We start from the raw sequence: 26,026 nt of genomic DNA on the forward strand, positions 1-26,026 counted from the left end.
GTGCTGCTCTGGGACTGTTTCCCATGTGCTGCTCTGGGGCTGTTTCCAATGAGCTGCTCCAGGCTCGCAGCCCATGTACTGCTCCAGGGCTCACTGCTCACGGTGTTCTAGGGCTCACAGGGTGTGCCTGCAAGCCCCAGAGCACAAGGCCATGCTGCCCGTGCTGGCTCCACCGCGGGACTGGGCCTGTGCTCTCTACCAGCGGTTTTGGGACTCGGGCCATGCTCTCTCACATCTATTGCAGGACTTGACCTGTGCTCGCTGCAGTCTGCCATAGGACTCAGCCCACTTGCTCTGCATCTCCAGTCTCCAAGGGGTGGGGGTGACAGCAAAGGAAAACCACGAAGAGGAGAGAAAAAAACGGGAAAAAAGTAAAGAAACTGGTGAGCGGAGAATCTCCGAGGAGCTCTGACCAGAGCGTCCTACTCTGCTGCTATCTAGTGAATTGAGATAGCTTTGTGGCAATTCGAAGTTAGGTGGTACTAATCAATAATTGGTGTGCAATTAGCCAGTTAGCCTGACATTTGTCATTCGGAAAATGTGTTAAGGAAGAAATAGCAGGACATTTAGAAACGCAAATGCAAGTAAACAGGGTCAACATGGTTTTCTGAAAGGGAAACCATGTTTCACAAATTTGCTGAAGTTCTTTGTGGACATACAAGCAGGGATGATAAAGGGGATCCGGTAGATGTGGTATATTTGGATTATCAGAAGATATTTAATAAGGTGACACATAAAAGGGTGTCGCACAAGATAGGAGTTCATGGTATCAGGAGTAATGTTTTAGCATGGATTGAGGATTAGTTAACACAGAGAAGATGGAGAGTCAAGGTTAGAGGGTCTTTTTCAGGTTGGAAAGATATAATGAGTAGAGTACCAGAAGAATCAGTCATAGAGCCTTCATGGGGTGGCATGGTGGCTCAGTGGTTAGCACTGCTGCCTCACAGGGACCCGGGTTCAATTCTACCCTTGGGTGACTGTTAGGAGCTTGTGCATTCTCCTTGTGTCTGCATGGGTTTTCTCCAGTTTCCTTCCACAGTCCAAAGATGTGCAAGCTAGGTGGATTGGTCAAGCTAAATTGCCTGTAGTGTTCAGGGATGTGTAGATTAAGTGGGTTATAGGGATGAGTCAGGGTGGGATGCTCTGAGGGTCAATGTGGACTTGTTGAGCCGAAGGGCCTGTTTCCACACTGTAGGGATTCTATGATGATTATTTACTATCCGTATCAATGATGTAGAGGAGAGGCGCAGTGTGTAATGTAACAAACTTTGCTGATGATACAGAAATAGTTGGGAGGGTATATTTTAATGAAGACAGGAGGAATATTCAAGGGGATATTGTTAGTTTGAGTGAGTTGGCAATTTCCGGCACATGGAATTAAGGTAGGAAAGTGTGAGGTCAGTCACTTAATAAGAAGAATCAAAAAGAAGCCTGTTAATTAAAAGGAGATAGACTCCAAGAAAGTGTAGTGCAGTGGGATCTGGGTATTCTTGTGCATGAAACATAGAAACCAAGCATGCAGGTGCAGCAAGTAATTGAAAAGGCAATTTTCGCTTTTGTTACTAGGGCATTAGAGTTTAAAAACAGGGAAGTCTCGTTTCAACTTGTTAGCCATGATCTTAAATCATGGTGTAGCAGACTTGAGGTGCTATTTTCTATAGTAATTTACTTATTTGATTGGTGCCTTCAATTCATTTCCCAACAGATTGCTCTGTAATTGTGTCATTAATCCACAAGACAATTCAATACAGTTGGAAAAACTCCGAATCCTGAATCGTAAATACCAGGTATGTAACAAAACTGGACTTAAATTATGCAATAGCTTTCAGATCCTCGGGACGCCACAAAGCACTTTATGGTCAAGGAAATGTCACATTTATCAACCAGTTAATGCACAAGAAATAGTAATGTAATGTGACCAAATAAGCTATTTTGGGAATGTTGTTTGAGAGATAAATATTGGCCATTTAAAAAGCCCCCCTGCTCTTTTTTTAAATTTTTATTTTTATTCATTCATGGAATGTGGGCATCAGTGCCTGGCCCTGCATTTAAAGCCCTTTCCTAGTTACCCTTGAGAACATGTTGCTGAGCAGCCTTCTTAAACCGTAGCAGTGCTATAGGTAGACCAACAATGCTGTTAAGGAGGGTGTTCTAGGATTTTGACACAGTGACACTGAAGGAACAGAGATACATTTCCGAGTCAGATTGGCAAGTGGCTTGGAGGGGAACTTGCAGGTGTTCCCATGTATCTGCTGCCCTTGTCCTTCTAGTTGGAAGTGAACATGGGTTTGAATGGTCCTGTCTAAGGAGCCATGGCGAATTCCTGCAATACATCTTCTATTGTGTATCAGTATGGAGGGAGAGGGTGTAGTGCCAAACAAGTGGACTGCTTTGTCCTAGATGGTGTCAACTTCTTGAGTATTGTTGGAGCTCCACCCATCCAGGCAAATAGGGCATAGTCTATCACATTCCTGACTTATGCCTTGCGGAGGGTGGACAGACTTTGGGGAGTCAGGAGGTGAATTACTTGCTTAAAGATTCCTAACCTCTTACCTGCTCTTGTAGCCACTGTATTTATACAGCTAGTCCAATTCAGTTTCCAGTCAATGGTAATCCTCAGGATGTTGCTAGTTGGAGGTCCACTGATGGTAATACCATTGAATTTCAAGGAATAACTTAGATTCTCTATGGTTGGAGATAGTGATTGTTTGGAGTTTGTGTGCCCATGAATGTTGTTTGCCAGCCCAAGCCCGGATATTGTCCAGATCTTGTTGCATTAAAACATGAACTGCTTCACTGCCTCTGACAAGACACAATGGAGTTGGAGATTGTTCAAGCATCAGTGAACGTTCCCACCTCTGACTTCATGATGGAGGGAAGGTCATTGATGAAGCAGCTGAAGATTGCAGATCTAGGACACTGCTCTGAGGAACTCCTGCAGAGATATGCTGGAGCTGAGATGACTGACCTCCAACAACCACATCCATCTTTTGTTGTGCCAGTTACGATTCTAACAAGTGGAGTATCCTGCCTGATTTCTATAGTATCATGGGATCTTTAGCATCCATATGAGAGAACCAAACGTCCCTCAATTACACCTCATCCAAAACATACCACTCCTGATAGTCATGACCTTGGGTTAGAGTTTGCATTTACATAATGAGACAAAGTATACCAACTTAGCAGTTGGAAGTCCTGTGCCCAAACTGTACAGATTTTAATCCAAGTATTACATTCATGGGACCATCTGCCCTGGCTTTAGGTCCCTTGAAAATATAAGTGAGGGCCTTAATGCCTGCAGAGGTCACCAATGAGCATTTATCGGATATATTCAGTGTCTCTCGCAGCCAGATTGTGAAATACTTGCATTGATTCAAATGAACCATTCTCCTCTTCCAGGAAAGAACTCATATGTTGGTTGAGTCTGGAAGGTATGATACCAGGGAAGACTTTACTGTGGTCATCCAACCATTTCTAGAGAATATTGAAATACCACGAGACAAGGTAATTGAAGGAAAATATGGAGGTAACAGGTTGCTCATTTAAGCTGAGTGGATGGTGAAGTTAAGGCAATGTTTCATAACGTTTCTACTTTTTCTTTAGTTCTATGAACAGCATAAACGGTTGCGATTCAGCGGTTTGAGGAAGTACTCTATTGATTTAAATGGCCTGGACAATTGCTAGCATAGTGTGAAATCCGACCCTTAGAAGGCATTTTTAACTCTTTTTTAATAGTTGACCAGCAGAACAATGGGAGGCCTGGTCCATGTTAATAACTGAACCTGAGTGAAATACAACCAGCTAGCTACCCATTCCAAGCAGACGTCCAGAGACAGCTGGTTGCATTTAGGCTAATGTAGTATTGCCCATCTGGCAGCTGAGAGGGGTAATTATGGACAAGGGGTTTATGAGCATTTCCGGACTGTGGAGAAATGGGGTGTGGGGAAGTGAAATGTTCAAGGCAGCAATAGCCCAAACTATTCTTGTGGGTTCCATAGGAACTCTTATGCTCCCCTTCATAAGACCAACAATTATTATTTGGATGTAAAGTGAAGGGGAGCAAAGGATTTTACAGCTACTGGAAATCCTCATCAAACATCTCAACCCTTTAGTAGCTATGGTCAAGCCTGAAGGTTTGGTGGGAGTGGGGTTGGGGGTAAATAACCAATAGGCAAAAAAGATGAAAGAAATTTTCAGGCATTGAGTTTGCAACTCAGAACCTCGCCCACTGTTTGATGACTGCTACGGTAGAGATGATGTTATTTGAAATGTTTAAGACCCTAACTTGTCACTCCATAGCATGTTTGAGCTTTTGGACACCAGATAACATTGCCCTACGTCTGGATCTCTGCCCACCCTGGCCCTGGGAATACAGTCAAATATACCATTGAGAGGTTGATGAAGTTATGGCTGGTGTCACCAAAAGTTGGCATGTGTGGCCTATTTTGATCAAAATGCTACATCTCTTTAGTGCTCTTCTGACATATTGCAAAGTGTTTCTAGAGAATCACGCCATGTTGCCTCTAAATGAAACATTCATTTCCAGTAACTGAATCACTGGGTCTGTTCCCCTAATTTCGCTTAGGAATGGGAACTTTAATCACCTGGTCAGATGAGGTCTCTGCCCCTCTTGCTCCATAAATATAGTGCATACAAATGATGAATGAGGTGCAACTTTTCACTAATATCACTCCTATTCCTCTTTCCCTAGAACGGCCTGCCTGACAAAACCTATTTTTCACCAGATTGTTTTCACTTCAGTTTGAAGGGTCATTCGCAGGCAGCTCGGGGTCTATGGAACAATTTGGTAAAGTATTTGATCAGTAGTGTTTTCAGTTTATTTTTCATAGAGGATGTGCTTGTTCAGTTGCTGATTGGTTCCCTTTCTGACTTGAAACCAGGACGCAACTGCAGTTTCTAGAGAACCAGAGAATGGTCATAGTATAGGAGAATGCTAATTGCTAAATTCTAGGCATTGAAAAACAATGCAAGGTTCACCTTCTTGGGGAGATGGAGAGAAAAATAAAAGATTCTTTTATAGTGTCAATCTGATTCCAAATCGGAAACATGTGCAGCCTATTGGCCTAAACAATATGGGCTAAGAATTAGTGCTTGTTTTCAGATGCAGGTTTTATTTAAAATCTGAACATCCCCGTTTAGACAGGAGCACAGAAACATGGCATAGTCTCTTCATTTATCTGAAATGGTGACATTGACTGGCTGTATCGGGGCTAAGCACCATTCGCTGATGTCCAGTGGCACAGCTAGCTTGCTCTACTTAAAGGCAGTCTGCCTCTCTTAACAGGGGGCTGCACTCAGTGGAAGAAAAGTCTTGTCAGCTGCCTCTGCTTGTGTATTTGCTTTGTTCAAGCAAGTGCTTCATCATACTCATAGAACTGATGAGCAATAAGGCAGGACATTTTATCTGAGTACAAATACTAATATTTATAAATGACTGGAGGTCTCACGTTTAACATAAGGATTCAACGCAACAATGCCAGCTAGTAACGTAATATTTTGCATCTTTTGCTTCAGCATTGACTTAGAAGCATGCTTTTTACATACAAAGGCTAGAACAACACACAGTACTCCTTCAGTGATTTTACTCAGATGAATCCAATTTTACATTCTGAACCTTTGGCAAAAAGCCCAGTATTGTATCAACTTTTATACCTTTTCCACATGAAGTGCCATTTCTTCTGTCTTATGAACTGAACCACCAAAACTTTTGCTTTCCCTGCTTCCACACAGCTTGCCCCAGTTAAAAGAGAACTTTTTTTTTACCAAAACAAACTACCTCACACTTACTAACTTCAGTCTCACCTGTGCTTTTTTGTCCATTCAACCAAATGATCAAATCTTGCAACTTCCTTTTGCATTCTTGATTAGTTGTTATGCCTCCTATTGTAATTTGGACACCACTTTCTTTAGAACGTTTGTATTGAGAATGGACCGAAATGGTCCCAGTACAAAATCCTGAAGACACTGCCATCAACTACCCTGATAAACTGCCTTTAACGGCTGCTGTACATTTCTCTTTCTTCTGTCCCATTTGTAATCTCCCTAATTCTTCTTCAATAGCTTTCTATATAATGTCTTGTTATAGGCAGCACCAAACTGTGGTTTGTTTTTGTATCTTCGCACTCCCTTGGAAAACAATATGAAGCATAATATGAAAGGGAGGCAATGGCCAGCTGTAGTATCACTAGACTGTATTTCCAGAAACTCAGCTAATGATTTTGGGACCCAGAATCAAATCCTGCCATGGCAGATGGTGGAATTTGAATTCAATAAAGAATCTGGAATTAAAGATCTAACGATGACCATCAAACCATTGTTGATTGTCGGAAAAACCCCTATGGTTCACTAAAGTCCTTTAGGGAGGGAAATCTGCCATCTTTACCTGGTCTGGCCTACAACTCACTCCAGATCCACAGCAATGTGGTTGACTCTTAACTGCCGTCTGGGAATTAGGGATGGGCAATAAATGTTGGCCTAGCCAGGGACGCCCACATCCCAGCAGTGAATTAAAAAAAGAACATACAATGCTGCATCGGTATTTGAAGAGTTGTGAATGATGCTGAACATTATGCAATCATCAGCAAACATCTCCATTTCTGACCTTATAATTGAGGACAAGTCATTGATGAGGCAGTTCAAGCTGGTTTGGCCTAGGACACTACCCTGAGGAACACCTGCACAGATGTCCTGAAGCAATTGTAACTTCTGGCTCAAAGTTGGGACTGTGACAAAATCAATTTGTCTTTCCCATAGCTAACAGAAGTGTTCTTTGGTGCAAAGCCACTCCATGAATGAATACAACAGAGGACAAAAAATCTTAGTTGAGTTAATAGATTGGAAGAAATGTTTTAAAAGGTTAGAGAATGTTAGTGAGGTGGTGAGGTTAGATGGGGAATTCAAGAGTTTTGGGCCTAGGCGGCTGAAGGCATGGTTGCCAACAGTGAAGTGATTAAAAAAATTTGCTTAAGTTAAGATGCTAAAATTATTAAAAAGGTTTACAGTGTATGAATATGTACAACTACCCATCTTGAAAACTAACCCAGCCCCACAATCCCAAGTCTGGGAAAAACGTTATAAAAACTCTGAAGAGTGTTATATGAAAATTACTTTGGCAAGTAACAGTTAAATTCGTAAAAAATAATTATTTCCATATTGTTCAAATGTTGGTCTCTAGCTTCATTACATCTAATAACTGGGTCTCTCATAAAAGTGTTATAGTCTTGGTATCTCCAATTGTGTAGCTTATGTTCTTTCTAAATATAACATTTCAGCTGCGGTATTCTTGGATTTGGAAAGCATTCCTTTTAAAAATTTTAAGATATGCATATATGTCGAATCAATCATATTATATATTAATATTTCAAAAAACACACCTATTTAGCACCTGCACTCTTGGAAGAAAGAAAACTTCACTGCTCATTTGGGAAATTATACATTTATGTATATTGCATTTGCAAAACTATGAAAATATAATTGATACAATATGATAAGTAAGATTAGCAGGATTAAAACATTACAGCAATAACATAAGTCGGCACCAGTGGGTTTTCTTATGTCCATCCTGATGCTGCGGTATTAACCCTTCAGTCAATGACCTTTCATCAGAATTGTAGGAAAAAAGAAATGAGCGAAAGGTGGAGAAGACAGGAAAAACACAGAAGATCCGTGATAGAGTTCAACAGGGTCATAATTTGATGGAGATATGAGGGATCAATCTGGGAGAATAAAAAGACATATAATAGTCGGATTTGGTTCCAAAGCAAAACAGAATGGGGAAAATAACTTCGGTTTTTTTGTGATGTTTTTGACTTCATTCAGTTGGAGCCCCTTGGTAAAAAGAATGTCAATCAAACGTTTGATGGTCACATCAACATCAGCTGTCCTTCAAAGGTACGTTTTATATGGTTTAATTTGTAATTAGATTGGTTACTTTTCAATGGCAAACTGGTGTTTATTTCCTTGCTTTCCCTGGGTTGTCATTTTTTTGCTTTCATTTATGGTTGTAAATAGAAGCTTTTGTAAAATTGAACAGCGGTGTTGAGCTGTGGTGACCTCCATGATGCTTCAGGATGCCATGCTGCTGGACAGTAAATTCCAAGGGGATTTTGACCTGGTGCTGAGTTTAGTTCTCTAAAGTGGTAACTCTGTCAATCGTATTATGCCAAATGTTTCTCACCAGGTGCAAGTTTCTTCCCAGCCACAATCTAATCAAAAATAAACTGAATACAAACAATTTCTGCCCTTCCAACTAGATTGGTTTCCACTAAACAACATTTGCACATTTATTTATTCGAAAAATTTCTATTTAATTGATTCTAGCAAAATTAAAAAAAAAATGCTGCCATGATTACTCCCTACTTCCTGCAAATATATTCCTTTAAATACATTCTTAACGTAATAAATATGTCAACATTTCAGCAAATCGGAAAAGAAAAAGGCTATTTTCTCTTCTAGTCACTCTAGAAATCTTTTCTCATTACAGTTCAGCTTAGCCCCTTAGATACCATGAGTTCAATATCTCCAAATACTTCAGAGCCTAGCTGGCTGAACGGGGCCAAACACACTGAGTTAGGTTATGACAGGTTATCTGGTGGCTCGGTATCTAACTCAAGTAGAAAAGAGCACAACTGCATTGTCAGGCTAATGCTCTATAACCATTCAACCAATTTACAGTTTCAATTGATTGTTTGATTGTACCAAGATACAGTGAACAGTGTTGTTTTGCGTACTATACAGGCAGATCATACAAAGTGCACCAGCATAGCAGGACTGAGTGCAGAATACAGTGTTACAACCACAGAGAAGGAGCGGAGAGAGAGATCAGAATTAAGATTTGAGAGGTCCAATCAAAACTCTGATAACAGTGGGGAAGAAGCTGTTCTTGAATCTGTCCGACTGTGTATTCAAACTTTTATATTTTCTACCCAGCAGAAGATGGTGGAAGAGACTATAAGCAGGGTGGGAGGTGTCTTTGATTATGTTAGTTGCTTTCCCGAGCCTTTGGGAAGTATAGATGGAGTCAATGGATGGGAGGCTGGTTTTCACGATGGATTGGGCTGTGTTCATGACCCTCTGTAGTTTCTTGCGGTCTTGGGAAGGTCAGTTTCCATACCACACTGTGATGCCTCTAGATAGGATGCTTTCAATGGTGCACCTACAAACATTGGTAAGAGTCCTTGTGGACATGTTGAATTTCCTTAGCCTCTTGAGGAAGTAGAGACATTGTTGTGCTTTCTTGACTGTTACATTGATGTGGGTGGACCAGGACAGATTGTTGGTGCTTACCCCTCCCAGTAACCTGACGCTCCTACCATCACTACCTCAGCACCATTGATGCAAACAGGGGTGTGCCCTCCAGTTGTCTTGGTGATGGTTTTATAATGATATAAGTGAGAATAAAGGATTTTGTCCCAACAAAGAACATTACTTACAAAAAAATAAGGTAAAAGAAAATCAAAAATGTGATTATATAGACAACAAGATGTGTGAATCGCAAACTGAATATGAAAGGATAAATTTAATAGAAATATAAAATAGAAGCAGCATAGAAGTAAATAATGCAATGATATATTAGTGTTCATATTCTGTTTAAGCTTATAGGATTCTATTTAATATATTTTTCAGTAACAACTTCCCGATGATTTCATTGACTGAGAAATCTGCAAACACTATAGGACATTGAATGAGGCACTTGCTGGATGAGTGTGTGATCTGTAATGTTATGTGGGTGTGGTATTTAGATATTGAAGTGGAACAGTCACCATAGAAAAGATCCCAAGATACTCCACAGAAACATAAGGAAAGTTCACAGAGTTGATCTTGGATATGGAAGAATTTTCTAATGAGGCAAGGTTGAGTGGGTTGGGCCTGTACTCACAGAGGTTAGAAGAATGAGAGGAGACCTTATGAAAACATGTAACAGCCTTCAGGGCCTTGACAGGGTATATGAGGAGAAGTTGTGTAGATTCAACTAATAATATTGCAGATTAATATAAGACACTTCTTCATAACATAATGGCAGATGGGAATATAGAGGATGTCTAAAAATGAATGATGGATGATAGAAATGATCATTGATAGGATGTAGAAAGGACACCCGGTGCTGAATGGAGGAAGATAGAGAGGACACTCAATGTGGTCAAATGTCTAACTATGAATGGAGTATAGGAGATGAATATATTCTCACACAGAACCTTCCGATCACAATTTTGTTGGGCTGGTGAGCAAAGAGATCTTTCTCGTGAAGGGACGGAAGATCACTCATTTCGACCAATGCATGTAGATGGTGACAGAGTGAAAGTGTCACCTCACTGGCCAACAAGGATCTCAGGCTAATGTTCTGGGGACATGGGTTTGATTACACCATGGAAGATGGTGACATTTGAATTAATAAAATGAAATTCTGGAATAAAAGAGGCATGACTAATGGTAACCACTGCTGATTATCATAAAAACTCATCATTTATCTTTTAGGGCAGGAAATATGCCACCTTTACGTGGTCTGTGCTACATGTGATTGCAGACCCACAGCAATGGGGTAATTATAAATGAATGCTGGTCTAGCTAGTGATGCCTACATTGCAGGAATGAAGATTTTTTTAAATTCTTAGATAGGAAAGAATAACCATTTGGCATTTAACTTAACAAATCAATATTTTTGTTTTTATCCTATGCTAATTCCAGGAGCAGCCTTACTTGAGGACGTACAGGAACAGTAATTTTACTTATCCAAATAACCCTGGGCAGCTGACGACAGTAACCCCTGAAACCATTAAAACCACAACTGTTCCATCGTTCGAGGTTTGTGATAAATGCAGTCTAAAATCGTTTCAAGAAAATGGTTCTTTCAGGATTAAACCTAATCATCTTCCATCTTTTTCTATGCAGAATGGGTGGTGGGATAATGAAATGAAAACTGGGAAGGGAATAGTGGGAAGGTGCAAAATGAGGTTATACTTCACTATTGTCCATCGTACACCACTGTTCAATATGGACCTATACGTTGTAATGATTTTCTTAATGCTAACTTTTTAGTATCAGCCATCTTGGCGCTCTTCAAAACTTGGAGCTGTCCAGTGATAGAATTTCAGATTCTTCTTAGGGGATTGCTCAGAAAACCCATTCCTTGCTCTTGGCCATGGCATAGTTTCAACCACCTACTAAGAGAGTTAGAGGATAGGATGGAATAGATTATCCTCAATGTTCAACCTCTTACTGCCAGTTGGTACAGTAACAGACCAGAAGCCAGTCTTTGCTCAATTTTTTTATAAAACAAAGAACTGCGGATGCTGGAGATCTGAAACAAAAACAGAAATTGCTGGAGAAATTCAGGAGGTCTGGCTGCATGCGTGGAGAGAAAGTAGAGTTAACGTTTCAAGTCCAGATGGGGATAGTGGAGACATTCGGACTCATAATTCCTGACTTTATTCTTTTAATGGCCAGTCTTCTACTGAAAATATTTGTTGGTTCAGTTGGTACAAATCATCAATAGATGAGAGTGAAGGTGGAGATCAAACTCTTCTTGAAGCTTCCAATAATACTGCACAGTTTAGGGTACAATGTCATGTCAATAGAGAAGCCTGAGTATCAGTGAGATAACAGTTCAGGTTAGATCCAACTTTCCTTAACCCAATTCCACTGGAAAGACTTGCACCATGAAAATCTGGACCCTAGAGCTTCCTCAGAGATGCCGTACTTTCCCAGAAGTACAGCACATGCTCAGTTTCCTTGATCATGACAATTTCTCAATTATTTCTATTAATCATAGGTTATGACTACTACAACACTAGTAACATAGCCCCGATGTGGCCCCCTCTACATTAGAGAGACCAAATGGAGGCTCGGAGACCGCATTGTGGAGCACCTACGCTTGGTTCGCGACAACTGACAACACCTCCCAGTTGCAAACCACTTCAACTTCCCCTCCCACTCCCTAGATGTGTCCATCCTGGGCCTCCTCCAGCGTCACAACGATGCCACCCGGAAACTGGAGGAACAGCACCTCATATTCCGCCTTGGAACCCTACAACCCAATGGTCTCAATATGGACTTTATGAGCTTCAAAATCTCTCCACCCCTGACCTCATCCCAAGACCAGCTCCCCCTCTTGTCCCCGCCTCCTTGACCTGTCCATCTTCTCTCCACCTACCTCTGCTCCACTATCCACCTTCTATCACCGCCTCCCCCTCTCTCTATTTATTTCAGAGCCCCCTTCCCCTCCCCCATTTCTGATGAAGGGTCTAGGCCCGAAACGTCAGCCTTCCTGCTCCTATGATGCTGCTGTGTTCATCCAGCTCTACACCTTGTTATCTCAGATTCTCCAGCATCTGCAGTTCCTACTATCTCAAAAACAGGCTTCTACAAGTTTATGAAAAAAGAAATAATAGTTAAAGTGGTCATTGGTCCCTCAGTGTGTGGGGTTAGGAAATTCATAATGAGAAACAAAGAAATAGCAGGAGTTTTGAATAGGCAATTTTATAACTGTCTTTACAGTCAAAGGATGTAAAAAAAAACCAAGAATAGTAGAAAATCAAGATGCTAAAGGGGTAGTGAAACATAAAACAATCACAATCACTGGAGAAAAAGTATTTGGAAAACTAACAGCATTAAAGATCTTAATTGGTTACAGAGATAGTGGATGTATTGGTAATAATAATCCAAAATTCCCTAGGTTCTGGGAACATTCCAGTGGTTTTGGAAAACTGCAGATGTAATGCCTGTATACAAAAAAGGAAGGAGACAGAATTAGGAAACTGTAGGCTTGTTAGTCCAACAACAGTCATTGGAAAAGTGCCAGGGTGCTCTATTAAGAAGGTAGCAGTTGAATATTTAGCAGGTCATAATACAATCAGGCAGAATCAACAGGGTTTTTACAAAGTCAAAAGGTATTTTTGATATTTTGATGTAACAAGCAGAGTGGATAAAGGTGAACCAGCCAGTGTGGTGTATTTAGATTGTCAAAATGTATTTGATAAACTCACAAAATTGATTACTGAACAAGATAAGAACTAATTGGCCTGAAACATCCCAACATAGCAATCACTGTCAGTTTGCTGGTCCTGTGACCACCATTAACAACCTTAACAAAGCTCCACATTTCTGGCTGGTTTTCCAATTGTAGCACTTTCAGATACGTAAAGTGTACTCAAAATTGGAGTCTTCCTTTGTAGTGCTGGATCACTGCGAAATTCTACTACACCACTCTTTTTACGGTACTAGTTGCTGTGGGAAATTCATTCACTAGCACACTGAAAAGATTGGAACATTTAAACAGCTTCTCTCTGTGTTAGTGACTGAGTGTGGGTGAACAAATGAGTGCATGTGAATAGGTGGGTGAACATGTAGGCAGGTAACTGGGTTGGATGAGTGAGATAAGGGTGTAAGATGGATTAGCTAAGTGAGTAAGGGGATAGGGTTGGCAGCTGATAGAGTGACAGGGTGTTAATAGGCAATGTAGCAGGTAAGTAGGGTGGTAGGTTAGTGAGGTTGGGGTTTTGGTTGGCATAGGCTGTCAGGTTGGGTCAGCCGGTAGTGTGTTCATGGTGAAAGAGGGTCAGGAAGGAACGCAGAAGGTCTGTGGGAGTCAGGCAGACTGAAATAACTTGGCTATGTTATTGTGGGTGATATATTAACAAGGGTGGAGAACATGCCGAGTTTCACCAGCAGTTTCTGTTTTCATTTCAGCCTTCCGAGGACTGGTTGAGCATTTTTGAGTGGCTTGGACAGAAACTTGCCACTGTTAATTTCAGAATAATTTCAGCAGAAATTGCTTTGAGGAAACTCCAATCCAGCTGTAGCAAATTGAGGGAGCCATGGGAAGATACTCTGTACTTAATCAAAACGATGAATGGGTTGAATTTGAAGCCTGTGATTACTTATAGGTCTTTGGAAGCCAGTTACTTTGTAAGGACAGGGCTCCATCAGACATCATTCCAAATTCAGGTAACAATAAATCATTTAAAGTATTTATGCTGCTTTGTTCTGCTTTCCATTATTACTTCCCTAAAACATACGCCATTACTGGGCTTGGAGGGTTGACCTGCTACCAACTCATTGTCTGAAGACTAGAATCACTGAGCATTCAATGCACCACATAGTATTCTGTGAGTGAGCCATAGAGTCAGAGTCATTAATGACACAGAAAGAGGCTATTTGGCCCATCTAGTCCATGTCAGTTCTCCAGGAACTGATGCAGTCAACCCAGTTTCCTATTCAATCCACATAACATTGTACGTTTAGTGCCTTTCAATGTCTGTCCAAATTTTTTTCAAGGTCATTGATCGTTTTCACTTTGAATACCCTGATAAACAACGGGTTCCAGATCATTAACCAAACCAGTCGTAATCTTGTACACTTCTGTCAAACTTCCCCTCAGAGTCTTTTGCTCCAAGGAGATCGGCCCCACCTTTTCCAATCTAACATTGTAATTAAAATCCTACATTCTTAGAACAACCTCCCCATTCTGAAGAATCTCTTTTGCACTCAATCAAAGACCCTCATGTCCTTTTTGAGAGTGTAACAAATTGTACTCCTGGTCATCTAGTAGACATAGATGTGCACAGCACAGAAGTAGGCCATTTGGCACATCATGTCTGCATCACTCAACAAAATTTTACTACAGTACACTACATAGCCCTAGAGGGTATGGCACACAAACGAACATCTAAATACTGCTTAAATGTTATGAAATTTTCTAACTAAACCACTCTTTCAGCCAGAGAGGTCCAAACTCCAAACACCTCTGTGTGAAAAAAAATCTCCTGAACTTCCCTCTTAGCCTTCTACCTCTTACTTTGTCCCCAGTTACTGATTCCTTTACTAATGGAAAGGGTGCCTTCCTATGCACTCTGTCTATGCCCTTTATAATTTTATACATTTTTGTCAGGTCCCATCTCAGCCCTCATTGTGATAAGGAAAACAACACCAGCTTATCCAATCTTCCTGTTAGTTCAGACACTCCAGCCCAGGCAACATATGATAAACATGACGAGCCCCTTAATAAATCCATGCTGACTATCCTGGTTAATCCCTGTCTGTCCAAGAGTAGCTAAATTCTGTCCCTCAGAAATCTTTCTAACAACATCCCAACCACCAATGTTAAGCTGATTGATGTGTTATTTCCTAGTCTATCCCTTCCTGCCTTTTGTAATAATGAGTCAATATCAGCAGTCCTCCAGTCCCCTGGCACTTCACCTTTGGTCAGAGAGGATTTGAAAGTTACTGACAGGCCCCTTGAAATCTCCTTCCTTGTCTCCTCAACAGCCTGGGATATATCTCAACCAGGTCTGCGAACTTATCACTCTTCAGGCTGCTAAACTCACCAGTACCTTCTCTGTATTTATGTCAATTCCTTTTAAAACTTCACAGACTCTACTTTGATATCTATAGCTGCATCATCCTTTTCCATTGTGAAGACTGATGTAAGATATTCGTAAAGAGCTATGTTCACTTCTTCAGGGTTCGCACACAGGTTACCTCAATGGTTAATACTCTTTCCATAGTTATTCTCTTGCTCGTTGTATATTTCAAAAGACCCTTTTGGTTTTCCCCGCCAATGCTTTCTCATGCACTCTCCTAATTTCCTAACTGTATTTTTTATTCTCTTCTAAGGACTCTGTCATATTGAACCCTCAGTATCTGCCATCCTTTTTTGCTGTGTCTTAATCTTTACGCCTGGGTTCTCTAGTCTTTATTTAAAATTTAATTCATGGGAGGTGAGCATCTCTGGCTGGGCAACCATTTATTACCCATCACTGAGAAAGTTGTGACCCCACCTTTTGTCTTTGTGCAAACATCTTTGCCCTGTACTTTTGCTATTGCCTCCAAGAATATGTCCCACAGCTCTGACACATTTTATCTGCAAGCAGCTGCTCCCAGATTACTTGGGCCAAATCGTACCTGAGGTTAGTTAAATTAGCCTTTTAGCCAGTATATAAGATTTATTCCTGGTCCATCCTTATCCTTTTCCATAATTATTCTAAATCTAACTGAATTATGGTCACTATCTCTAAAATGCTTCCCCACTGATAACCCTTCCAACTGGCCAGGACTCATTTTCAAATATTAAGTCCAGAAGTAACCATTTTTTTGTTGGGCTTTCTACGTATTGGCTAAAATAGTTCTCCTGTGTGCAATTTAACTATATTGTCTCCCCCTCCCTACCTTTCACACTAAGCACTAAACTTAATATGTGGTAGATAAAATCCCCTATTATTATCACCATCTTATGTTTACACTTCCCTGGAATTTAATTACATGTTTGATGCTCCATCGTTCCCTGTTTGCCACATGGCGTCAGTCTGGGATTCAGTATAGATCTGATCAGGAGAATGTGACATGTTGTCTGCTACACAGTGCTGACAGTGAATGAGCTTTTTAAATCTGGCATAGACCCACAAGCAGTTATGTATATTGAATTGGACAAAAGAGATGCAATGAACATTTCCTATTGGAGTTCAGCCCGTCTCTATTCTAAGGCATCAGTGAAATACATGAATATTCTTGACTTGACTATTTTACAGTTCACTCTCTACGACCGGCTGATGTGAAGGTGATCGGAGCAGTGGGTGACTCTCTGACGGTTTGTGCACTATTTATCTCTGCTATTTACTTTAAAAAGGGACAAATTACAGCATCTGTGCTTCAATAATTAATGATCTTAATACAGCATTTGTAATAGCAGATGGTCAATGATATTGGTAACATATGAATTGTACCAACTGTATTATGTACACCTTCGTGATAAATTCCCTGCCATCTGATATTTGCATATTTATAATCAGGAATTTTCAAACTCCAGAGAAACAGCCAGCAACTTATTATGGGCAATATTGATATTGAACATAAACCCAAATATAAAATGCTACAGCTGTGATTTCCTGACTTAACAACAGTGATGTAGTTTGATGTGCCCAATGGGAAAGTGGAAAGCCTTTGGAGTTGATTGATCACAATACACCCGCTGCCCAAATTTCAGTTCATTCATGGGACATGGGCCTTTCAGGGCGGGCCAGAGCTTATTGTCCATCTCTCGTTTCCCAAAAAAAGGTAGCTGTCAGTTTTACCCCAACCTAATCTGCACACCCACCCAATCTGCACTCCTACCCTACTTACACACCCATCTGATTTACACTCTTTTCTGATTTGCACTCCTGCCTGATTTATACCCCAGTTCAATATATATCCCTGCCCAATTTATCCCTGTTTGATTTACACTCTTGCCCAATTTATATACACACTATTTACACTCCACATAAATTATTCTTACACCTAATTTACATTCAAACTATTTTAAACGCCACAGACATTACTCTCACCCTGATTTACATTCCTGTCTGATTTACACTTATTTACACCTGATTTATACTGATGTCTGATTTGCACTTCCTGCCAATTTATGGTCCCACCTGATTTCATTAAACCTGATATCAGCTGAGTGGTTTTGCTCACTCAAGACCCATTCACTTGTCTGATAGCAAATTACTACAATCTCCCAACAAATTATTCCTTGAAAAAAAAAGTTTTAGCTTATCTGAAGAAGAGAACTTGTAATGGTGTTAATTGTCTTGTAGGCCGGCAATGGAATAGGCTCCAAACCCAATGATGTTCTGGATGTCTTAACCCAGTACAGAGGCTTATCCTTCAGGTAAAATACACTGCTTACAAAATAAAGTTCCTACAGCATTACTGGCAATAAGCATTATCATGACAAATCCAGAAACATGGGATTATTATGGTCTAGAGTAAGTTCCCAACGTTCACACGTGGTGCTTTGATTCCATTTAAACTCACTGGGCAGAATTTTCCTCTGCCCGCTGTGGTCTGGGCAATGACAAAAGCACATGACAATGGAAACCTCGACGACAGGAGCAATTGAGATGAGAACTCTGAGATAGGCAGTCAGCATCAGTGAGAAGAGAGGGCAAGATGAGGACCCTGCGACAGGCAGTCAGTATCACTGAGAGGAGTGGGTGAGGTGAGGACCCTTTGACAGGCAGTCAGCATCACCGTAAAGGAGTGGGCAAGATGGGGACCTCGAGACAGGCAGTCAGGGTCATTTAGATGAGTAGTCAAGAGCAAGACTCCATTGCAGGCAATCAGGACTAGATTCATTTGAGCTAATTGGCAAAGGTTCTTGCTGTACTACAGAGAAAGGAATTAATTGTTTGGTGGGCCTCTGGTCAATGCTTAAGTTCTTTTAAATTTTAATATAGTATACAAATTGATAGGAAAGTTAAGACATAAAAGACATTGTAAGTAAGTGAATAATATAATTATATAATTTATACTTATTAAGGCTGGCAAATGCTACAGCATAAGGGAGCTCCTCGATACCATTGTGATCAAGAGCAAGCACATGTGAAGTGATTGTTTGAAATTCCACCAGCTTTCAGCTCATGGTTATGACCTAGAGACAGAACTGCAGACCCTGCAATGCATCAGGGAGGGAGGATAGTTACCTGGATTCTTGGTATCAGGACATACCCACAGTGCTTAGGGTCCTCTGATTTGGTCAGGGCAGGATCGTGATACTATGAATGAAGTAGGTTTGGGATCCAGAGGGACAGAAGTGTCAGTCTTTTCAATTACTCCAATAGATTTAAAGTCTGCTCAGTCTGTTTGGGTGAGAGTGGGCACGCAGCGAGCACACTGACAAGGAAGCCACTCAATTGGAACATCAACAGGAATGGTAGCAATAATAGGGAACAGTATTGTGATGGTGATTGACACCATTCTGTGCTTTTCAGAAGGAGAATGCAGATAGCAGTGTATCTGCATGGTTCTGGGGTCCAGGGCATCTGGTTAGGACTGGCAAAGAACTTGTTGTAGGGGTAGGGGAGTGGCAAGGATCAAGTTGTCATTTGCGTAGGCACCAATGATATATATAAAATGGGGAAAGACATTCTGCATAGAAAATATGAGGAGCTAGGTATTAAATTAGAAAGCAGAGTCTTAAATGTTATAACCTCTGGATTATTAACTGAGCCACATGCAAATTGGCACAGAGAAAATTAGAGAGATCAAAATATGGCTGGAAGACTGGTGTAAGAGAAGTAATTTCCATTTTGTGGGCCACCAGCACCAGTCCTGGAGAATGCTGGGTCTTTACCATTGGGGTGGCCTACACCTGAACCATGCTGGGCCACATAACTTGAGAATTAGAGAGGGTTTTAAACTAAGTAGTTGAGGCAAGGGATCAAATGTGGAAAGATGTGGTATGTCAAAAAATAGAGACAACGTAAGACAGGAAAGCAGGAATATTGGAAATGAGAGCCAAAGAATGGTAGGAAGGGTGGAAAAACAAAACAAAAAAATTCACCAATAATAAAGACGAGATGTTACAATTATAAGAAAAAGATGAAACTAAAGGCTCAGTATTAGAACATGTGTAACATTCGTAACAATGCAAATGAATCGATGTAGGTAAATACGATCTGCTGGCCATGATGGAAGGATTGCTTCAGGGTGATAAGGATTGGATCCTGAATGTTCAGGGTATAGGACATTAAAGAAAAATAGGAGGCTAGTTAAAGGTGGAGGGGTAGCACTGTTCATCAAGAATGACCATCTGTGCAATATTCAGAGGAGACCTTGGTTCAGGGGATCAGGAGTTATGATCAGTTTGCATGGCATTGAGGAATAAATCACAAGATGGAGTAGTCTATAATCCCCCTCTAGAATTAACTGACAATGTGGGACAAATTATACAAGAAGAAATATTGGGTGTCTGTGATAAAGAGACAACCATAACCATGGGTGAAGAATACACGGAAATTGGAAGAATCAAACTGGGAGCAGCCTGGATAGGGAGTTCATGGAAATGCATTCAAGATGTTTTCTTAGAGCAACACATTTAAGAAACAACCAGAGAACAGGTTTTATAAGACTTGGTATTGTGTAATATGGCAGGATTGGTTAGTGATCTTAGATTTTTAAGAAAAATTAATTCATGGGATGTGGGCGTCCAGCATTTATTGCCAATCCCTAGTTGTCCATGTGCTGTAGGTAGATCCACAATACTATTAGGGAAGGATCCCCAGGATCTTGATCCAGCAAAACTGAAGGAACGCTGACAAAGTTCTCTACCCAGAGACTGTGGATGCTCAGTTGTTCAGAATATTCAGACCAACATGGGACTCAGGAACAGGAGTATACCATTTGGCCCTGTGAGCAAATGCTCTGCCACTTGATAAGATCATTACTGATCTCATTGTTACCTCAATTCTACCCATCTTCCCCTGGCCATACCCTACTCACCTTTCCTCCTTAAATACTCTCCTTTTTCTTTGACCTGACCTTTGTCATATAGGAGACAATACGGCACATGAGCAAAGTGTCATGCTTTGTTTTACAATATTTCTTGTTTGTTTGTTTATTTATTTGGTTCATTACCCCGAACATGCTAAGAGATGTAAGTTGCTGCTGTTTAAGGCTAATCCCAAAAATGAGTATATGCTACAAGCCACCACTGCAATACAGAGGAGGTCAGTTAGCTCAGCTGGCTAGCCAGCTGGTTTGCAGTGCACCGCCAACAGCAAGGGTTCAGTTCCTGCTCCAGCTGAGGTTGCAATGAAGGTCCCACCTTCTCTTTATTGACCCTTGCCTGAGGCATGGTGACCCTCATGTTCAACCACCACCAATCATCTCTCTATAGCGAGAGCGTGGCCCTCTGGGGCTTGCTGACCTTACCTTACCTTTGCATTGCAATGTTGAAAGAGCGCTGCACTGACAGAGGTATCAACCTTCTAATGACCAGGAATTATATCCATATGTGTATACTTATGGAAATATGCATCATGGAATTATATACACCTGTGGATTTGGATTTTTTTTATGCTTGAGAAGAGAAAATAGATTGGTTTTAACTTAAAGTTTGAGAAAGTATTTATCTGAGAAAACAGTTCTCCATAAAACTTTTTTTATGCTTTTATTAATAGCATTGGAGGAGATGAGTCATTGAGGAGTTCCACAACTCTGCCAAGTAAGAACATTGAAATAATATAAAACTTAATATTGCTCACTCTTTAGACATTTTGAAATAGTCCTGCATGTTAACTTTTAGAAGTAAAAGTTTACTTCACACCGGTGGTGAATTTAGCAGAGATGGTTGACAGTTCTTTTTCCCATAAAATCTGGTCCACACAAGGATGCATTGCTGGGTATTCACCTTAGAATAATTTATTAAACAATTCAATACTCCATTGTAAAAATTAAAGGTGTTCCTGGAGGGGGTTGAACAAAATAATCCTCGGGGTTGATTTAAATTGCACTCATTTGGTTAGGAGCCTGGAGGCAGAAATGGCAGCAGTGGTATTCATCTTATATACTTTCGCAAATCCTGTATCACCATGTTGAATTAATCCTTTGATAACTTTCCATTACAACTATGCTCCTATAAACGTTTTTGCATCATGCTTTTCAGAATTCGCTTCCCCTGAAATCTGTATCACGACTTACGTTGCTCGTCCTCTCAGCTCTAAGGCAGAACCTAAGTACAAAAGTCACTCGAGGACAGTACTGAGGGAGTGCTGAAGTGCTGGAGGGTTTTCAGATGGAATGTTAAACTGAGATCCTGTGAAAGATCACCACAGCATATCCTGAAGAGGATCAAAGGAGGTTTCCCCAGTATCCTGGCCAAATGTTAATCCCTTAATCATGCAAAGAAATTAAATTATCCAGTCATTATTACATGCTATTTGTTGGAGCCTGCTGTGCACAATTTGTTGGCACATTTCCTACATTACAGCAGTAACTACCCTGCAAATTAAACTTCTATGGCTGCAAAGCAATTTGGAATCATTAGCGATCATGAAAGTACTTAAAATAATGAAAGGTTTCCTTTCTGGAGACATTTATAATTTGCCTTTAGCTAAACTCTCAATGTTGATTCCATCATCAAATATGCATTTAATTGTAGATATGACAGGTAGAGAAAAGGTACCTTTATTTGAATGCTGGGTTAATTCTATATTGTTTGAATTCTACCACATTTTAAGAAAGAAAATAATAGTCAGAAGTGGATTCTGCTTGGAGTTGTCGGTCCTTAATCTCTCATTGAGTCATAGAGTCATACAGCTCAGAAATAGGCTCTTCAGTCCATTTCATTCATGCTGACAATGTTCCCAAACTAAACTAGTCCCCATTTACCTGCGTTTGGCCCATATCCCTCTAAACATTTCCTAATCATGAACATATCCAAATCTATTTTTAATATTGTAACTGTACCTGAATCCATCACTTCCTCTGGCAGTTCGTTCCACACACTTACCTCCCTCTTGTGAAAATGTTGCCCCCTTTTAAAACTTTCTCCTCTCACCTTGAAAATATGGCCTCTAGTTTTGAACTCCCCTGCCCCAGGGAAAAGATCTTTGCTATTCACCTTATCTATGCCCCTCATTATTTCATAAACCTCTATAACGTCACCCCTCACCCTCCTGTGCTCCAGTGAAAAAAGTCCCAGCATATCCAGCCTCTCCTTATAACTTAAACCCTCCATCCCCGGCAACATCCTGGTATTTTTTTTTCTGAACCCTTTCCCATTTAATAATATCCTTCCTTCAGCAGTGTGACCAGAATTGCACACAGTACTCTAGAAGTGGCCTCACCAATGTCCTGTACAACTTCAACATGCGTCCCAATTCCCCTGTCATTTCTGCTGTTGTTCTGGTCTGAGACTGGGAGACTCATCTGTGGACATTTGATTTCGCTAAGCCTTTTTAAAAAAATACCAAACACATAACGGAATAAATAAATATGATCGTGCAGCTATTACAGAGATATGGCTGCAGGAATTCACAGATTAGGACTTGAATGTTGAAGGGTACAGGATATTTAGGATGGGCAGGAAGCTGGGAAACGCTAGGGTGGCTCTGTTAGCACAGCAAAGAGGGATAATCAAATTTCAGGAAACCAGAATTTGGAAATGATTTGAAATGATAAAGAGAAATGTAAAAGAAAAACGATAAAGGCAAGAAGAACTTGTGGGGGTGGTGTGGAAATTGCGGTCCTTGAAAAACAAGGACATCTAGGATGTCCAGGAGTGGAACACCTCATCTTGGGAGCAGATGCAGCGGAGGCAGAGGAATTGGGAATAGGGGATCGCATCCTTGCAGGAAGGTGGGTGAAAGGAGGTGTATCCTAGGTAGCTGTGGGAGTCGGTGGGCTTGAAATAGATATCAGTTTCAAGGTGGTTCCAGAGATGGAGACAGAGAGGTACAGGAAGGAGAGGGAGGTATCAGAGATGGTCCAGGTGAACTTGAGGTTGGGGTGGAAGGTGTTAGTAAAGTTGATGAAATGTTTGAGCTCCTCGTGGGAGCACGAGGCGGCGCCAATACAGTCATCGATGTAATGGAAGAAGAGGTGGGGGATGGGGCCAGTGTAGCTACAGAAGAGGGACTGTTCCACGTATCCCACAAAGAGGCAGGCATAGCTTGGGCCCATGCGGGTACCCATGGCCACTCCTTTCGTCTATAGGAAGTAGGAGGAGTTGAAGAAGAAGTTGTTAAGGGTAAGGACGTTTTCGGTTAGGTGGATAAAGGTGTCGGTGGAGGGGTACTGGTCGGGCCTGCGGGAGAGGATGAAGCAAAGGGTTTTTAGGCCATCTACGTGGGGAATGCAAGTGTACAGGGATTGGACTCCAACTACTGGCCAGTTAACCTAACATCTGTCATAGGGAACTATTAGTTTTAAAGATATTAGTTTTAAAGGTATTTAGATGTGTTTAAGGTAATCTGACAGAGTCAATATGGTTTTATGAAAGGAAAGTGATGTTTAACCAATCTATTGAAGTTCTTTGATTGATTGATTGATTGATTTATTTATTGTCACATGTGCCAAAATACAGCGAAAAGCTTCATTTATGAGCTGTATAGGTAGATCATAGTAAGCAAAGAATATACAGATCGAAAAGACTTAGAGGCATACAGGTTACATTGCACAGGGCGTGCGCCAGGCAAGATAAATGTTAGCAAGATCAGCATTATTTGAGGCTACAGAGTCCATTTATCAGTGTAATAATGGCCAGGAAGAAGCTGTTCCTGAACCTGCTGGTGCATGTGCGCAGGCTTCTGTATCTTCTACCTGATTGAAGAGGTTGTAGGAGATCATTACCGGGGTGCGATGGGTTTTTGATGTTGTTGGCAGCCTTTCCACTGCAGTGAGCCGTGCAAATGGAGTCCATGGGATGGAAGGTTGGCTTCCGTAATGGTCTGGGCTGTGCACACCACCTTCTGTAGTTTCTCACGGCCCTGGGCAAAGCATTGTCATACTAGGCCGTTATGCACACATCTGTGGAAGTTGGTGAGGGACCTTATGGATATGCCAAATTTCCTGAGCCACCTGAGGAAGAAGAGGCATTGTTGTGCCTTCTTGACTGTCGCATTTACGTGAGAAGTCCAGGACAGGTCATCGGTTATTGTCACTCCGAGGAACTTGATGCTATTCACTCTCTTAGCTTCAGTTCCGTTGATGTAGATGGAGGTGTGTCCTCTTCCTTTCTTTCTGAATTCAATGGGCAGTTCTTTAGATTTGCTGACGTTGAGAGACAGTTTGTTTTTATTGTACCATGTCACCAAGCCCTCTATCTCCCTTCTGTAGCTTGACTTGTCATTATTAAATATCTGTTCCATTACGGTGGTGTTGTCAGCGAACTTGAAGATGGCGTTCATTTGGAATTTGGCAACACAGTCATATGTGTACAGGGAGTACAATAGGGGGCTGAGGACACATTGCTGGGGGGCTCCAGTGTTGAGTGTTATTGCAGAGGAGGTTTAGTTACCCATCTTCACTGATTGCGGCAAAAATCTGGTAAATGGAGTATAATGTGGGAAAATGCTAAATTATCCATTTTAGCAAGTAGAATAAAAAAAATTCTTCTTGATGAGATGTTGGAGAGCTCTGAGATGTGGAGGAATGTGGGTGACGTAGTGGATGAATCACAAATCATTAGAATGTAAATACGTCAAGTAATTAGGAAAACTAATCAAATGTTATCATTTATTGTGAAGGGAATCAAATATAAAATTATGTTTTTGTTATACAGGGCACTGGTGAGACTGCATCTGGAGTATTGTGTACAATATTGCTCATCTTATTTCAGAAAGATTGAAAATGCATTGGTAACAGTTCAGACAGGGTTTACCAGACCTTTAAAAGACAGATTATCCTAGGAGGCGGGATTGGACAGGCTAGGCTTATATCTGCTGAAGATTCAACTGCAAAAGAATGGAATTTTCAGTGAGGGAAACTTAGTTATCCACTGGGAATATGTCCTGTAAGCTCAGAAACTACAATAGATTCATTATTGAATGATAAATACCATAATTTAATAAGTAGAAAGGTCTTTAATGCAAAGCGTGATTATGATGCAAAATTGACATAAAAGGAAGGTAGTGGAAGTGAAGACCAGTTAAACAACTGTTGAATGCGACAGAAGAAATTCCTCCTCATTTCAGTCTTAAAATTTGTCTCCCTTAATTCTAACTTTATGCACTCCATTTGATTGATTGATTTGATTTATTGTCATGTGTACCTAAGTACAGTAAGTAGTTTTGTTTGTGAGCTATACAGGCTGTTGAATGGAAGGAATGTGAGTTAATTCTAATCAGGATGTGTCAAATGCTATTCTTTGTCTGCCATGTTCAATTGTTCTGTGTTTGATTATGATCAGTTTGCTGACTGATCTGTGCTTGCAGTGTTTGAGTGGTTAGGTCTGGGTATGATTTCAGAGACTAAAAATGAAAAAAATCATTGAAGCTACTAGAAGCTGAGATGCACACATGAGTGTAGATATTTCATGACTGCAGAAGTATTTTAAAATAAATTGTACATAAAAACCGATAAGCAAGTGTCATCTTTAGTTAAGAGGAGTTGTCTTTTCCTGGCCCTGTACAGAAAATGTATATATTAGACTGTATATAGCTCAGTACCAGAAACAAGTCAGCCAGATTCCATATGTTAACCAACAAAGTAATAGTTTATTAAACAGAAATCTTACACAAGCAAAGAT

General features: G+C 40.7%; 1 protein-coding gene across 1 annotated transcript in view; it reads left to right on the top strand.

The window, feature by feature from the left end:
- The window catches only part of plb1 (phospholipase B1), a 197,092-nt gene that overhangs the window by 74,290 nt on the left and 96,776 nt on the right, over window positions 1-26,026 (top strand). Inside the window, exons 26-34 of the mRNA XM_048596672.1 lie at window positions 1,706-1,787; window positions 3,400-3,504; window positions 4,712-4,807; window positions 7,840-7,911; window positions 10,705-10,821; window positions 13,902-13,962; window positions 16,542-16,600; window positions 17,592-17,665; window positions 20,958-21,001. Coding sequence (XP_048452629.1) covers window positions 1,706-1,787; window positions 3,400-3,504; window positions 4,712-4,807; window positions 7,840-7,911; window positions 10,705-10,821; window positions 13,902-13,962; window positions 16,542-16,600; window positions 17,592-17,665; window positions 20,958-21,001 — 710 coding nt within the window. The remainder of the gene's footprint in view (window positions 1-1,705; window positions 1,788-3,399; window positions 3,505-4,711; window positions 4,808-7,839; window positions 7,912-10,704; window positions 10,822-13,901; window positions 13,963-16,541; window positions 16,601-17,591; window positions 17,666-20,957; window positions 21,002-26,026) is intronic.

The sequence above is a fragment of the Rhincodon typus genome, chromosome 5 (genome assembly GCF_021869965.1).
Source record: "Rhincodon typus isolate 14 chromosome 5, sRhiTyp1.1, whole genome shotgun sequence".
NCBI lineage: Eukaryota > Metazoa > Chordata > Chondrichthyes > Orectolobiformes > Rhincodontidae > Rhincodon > Rhincodon typus.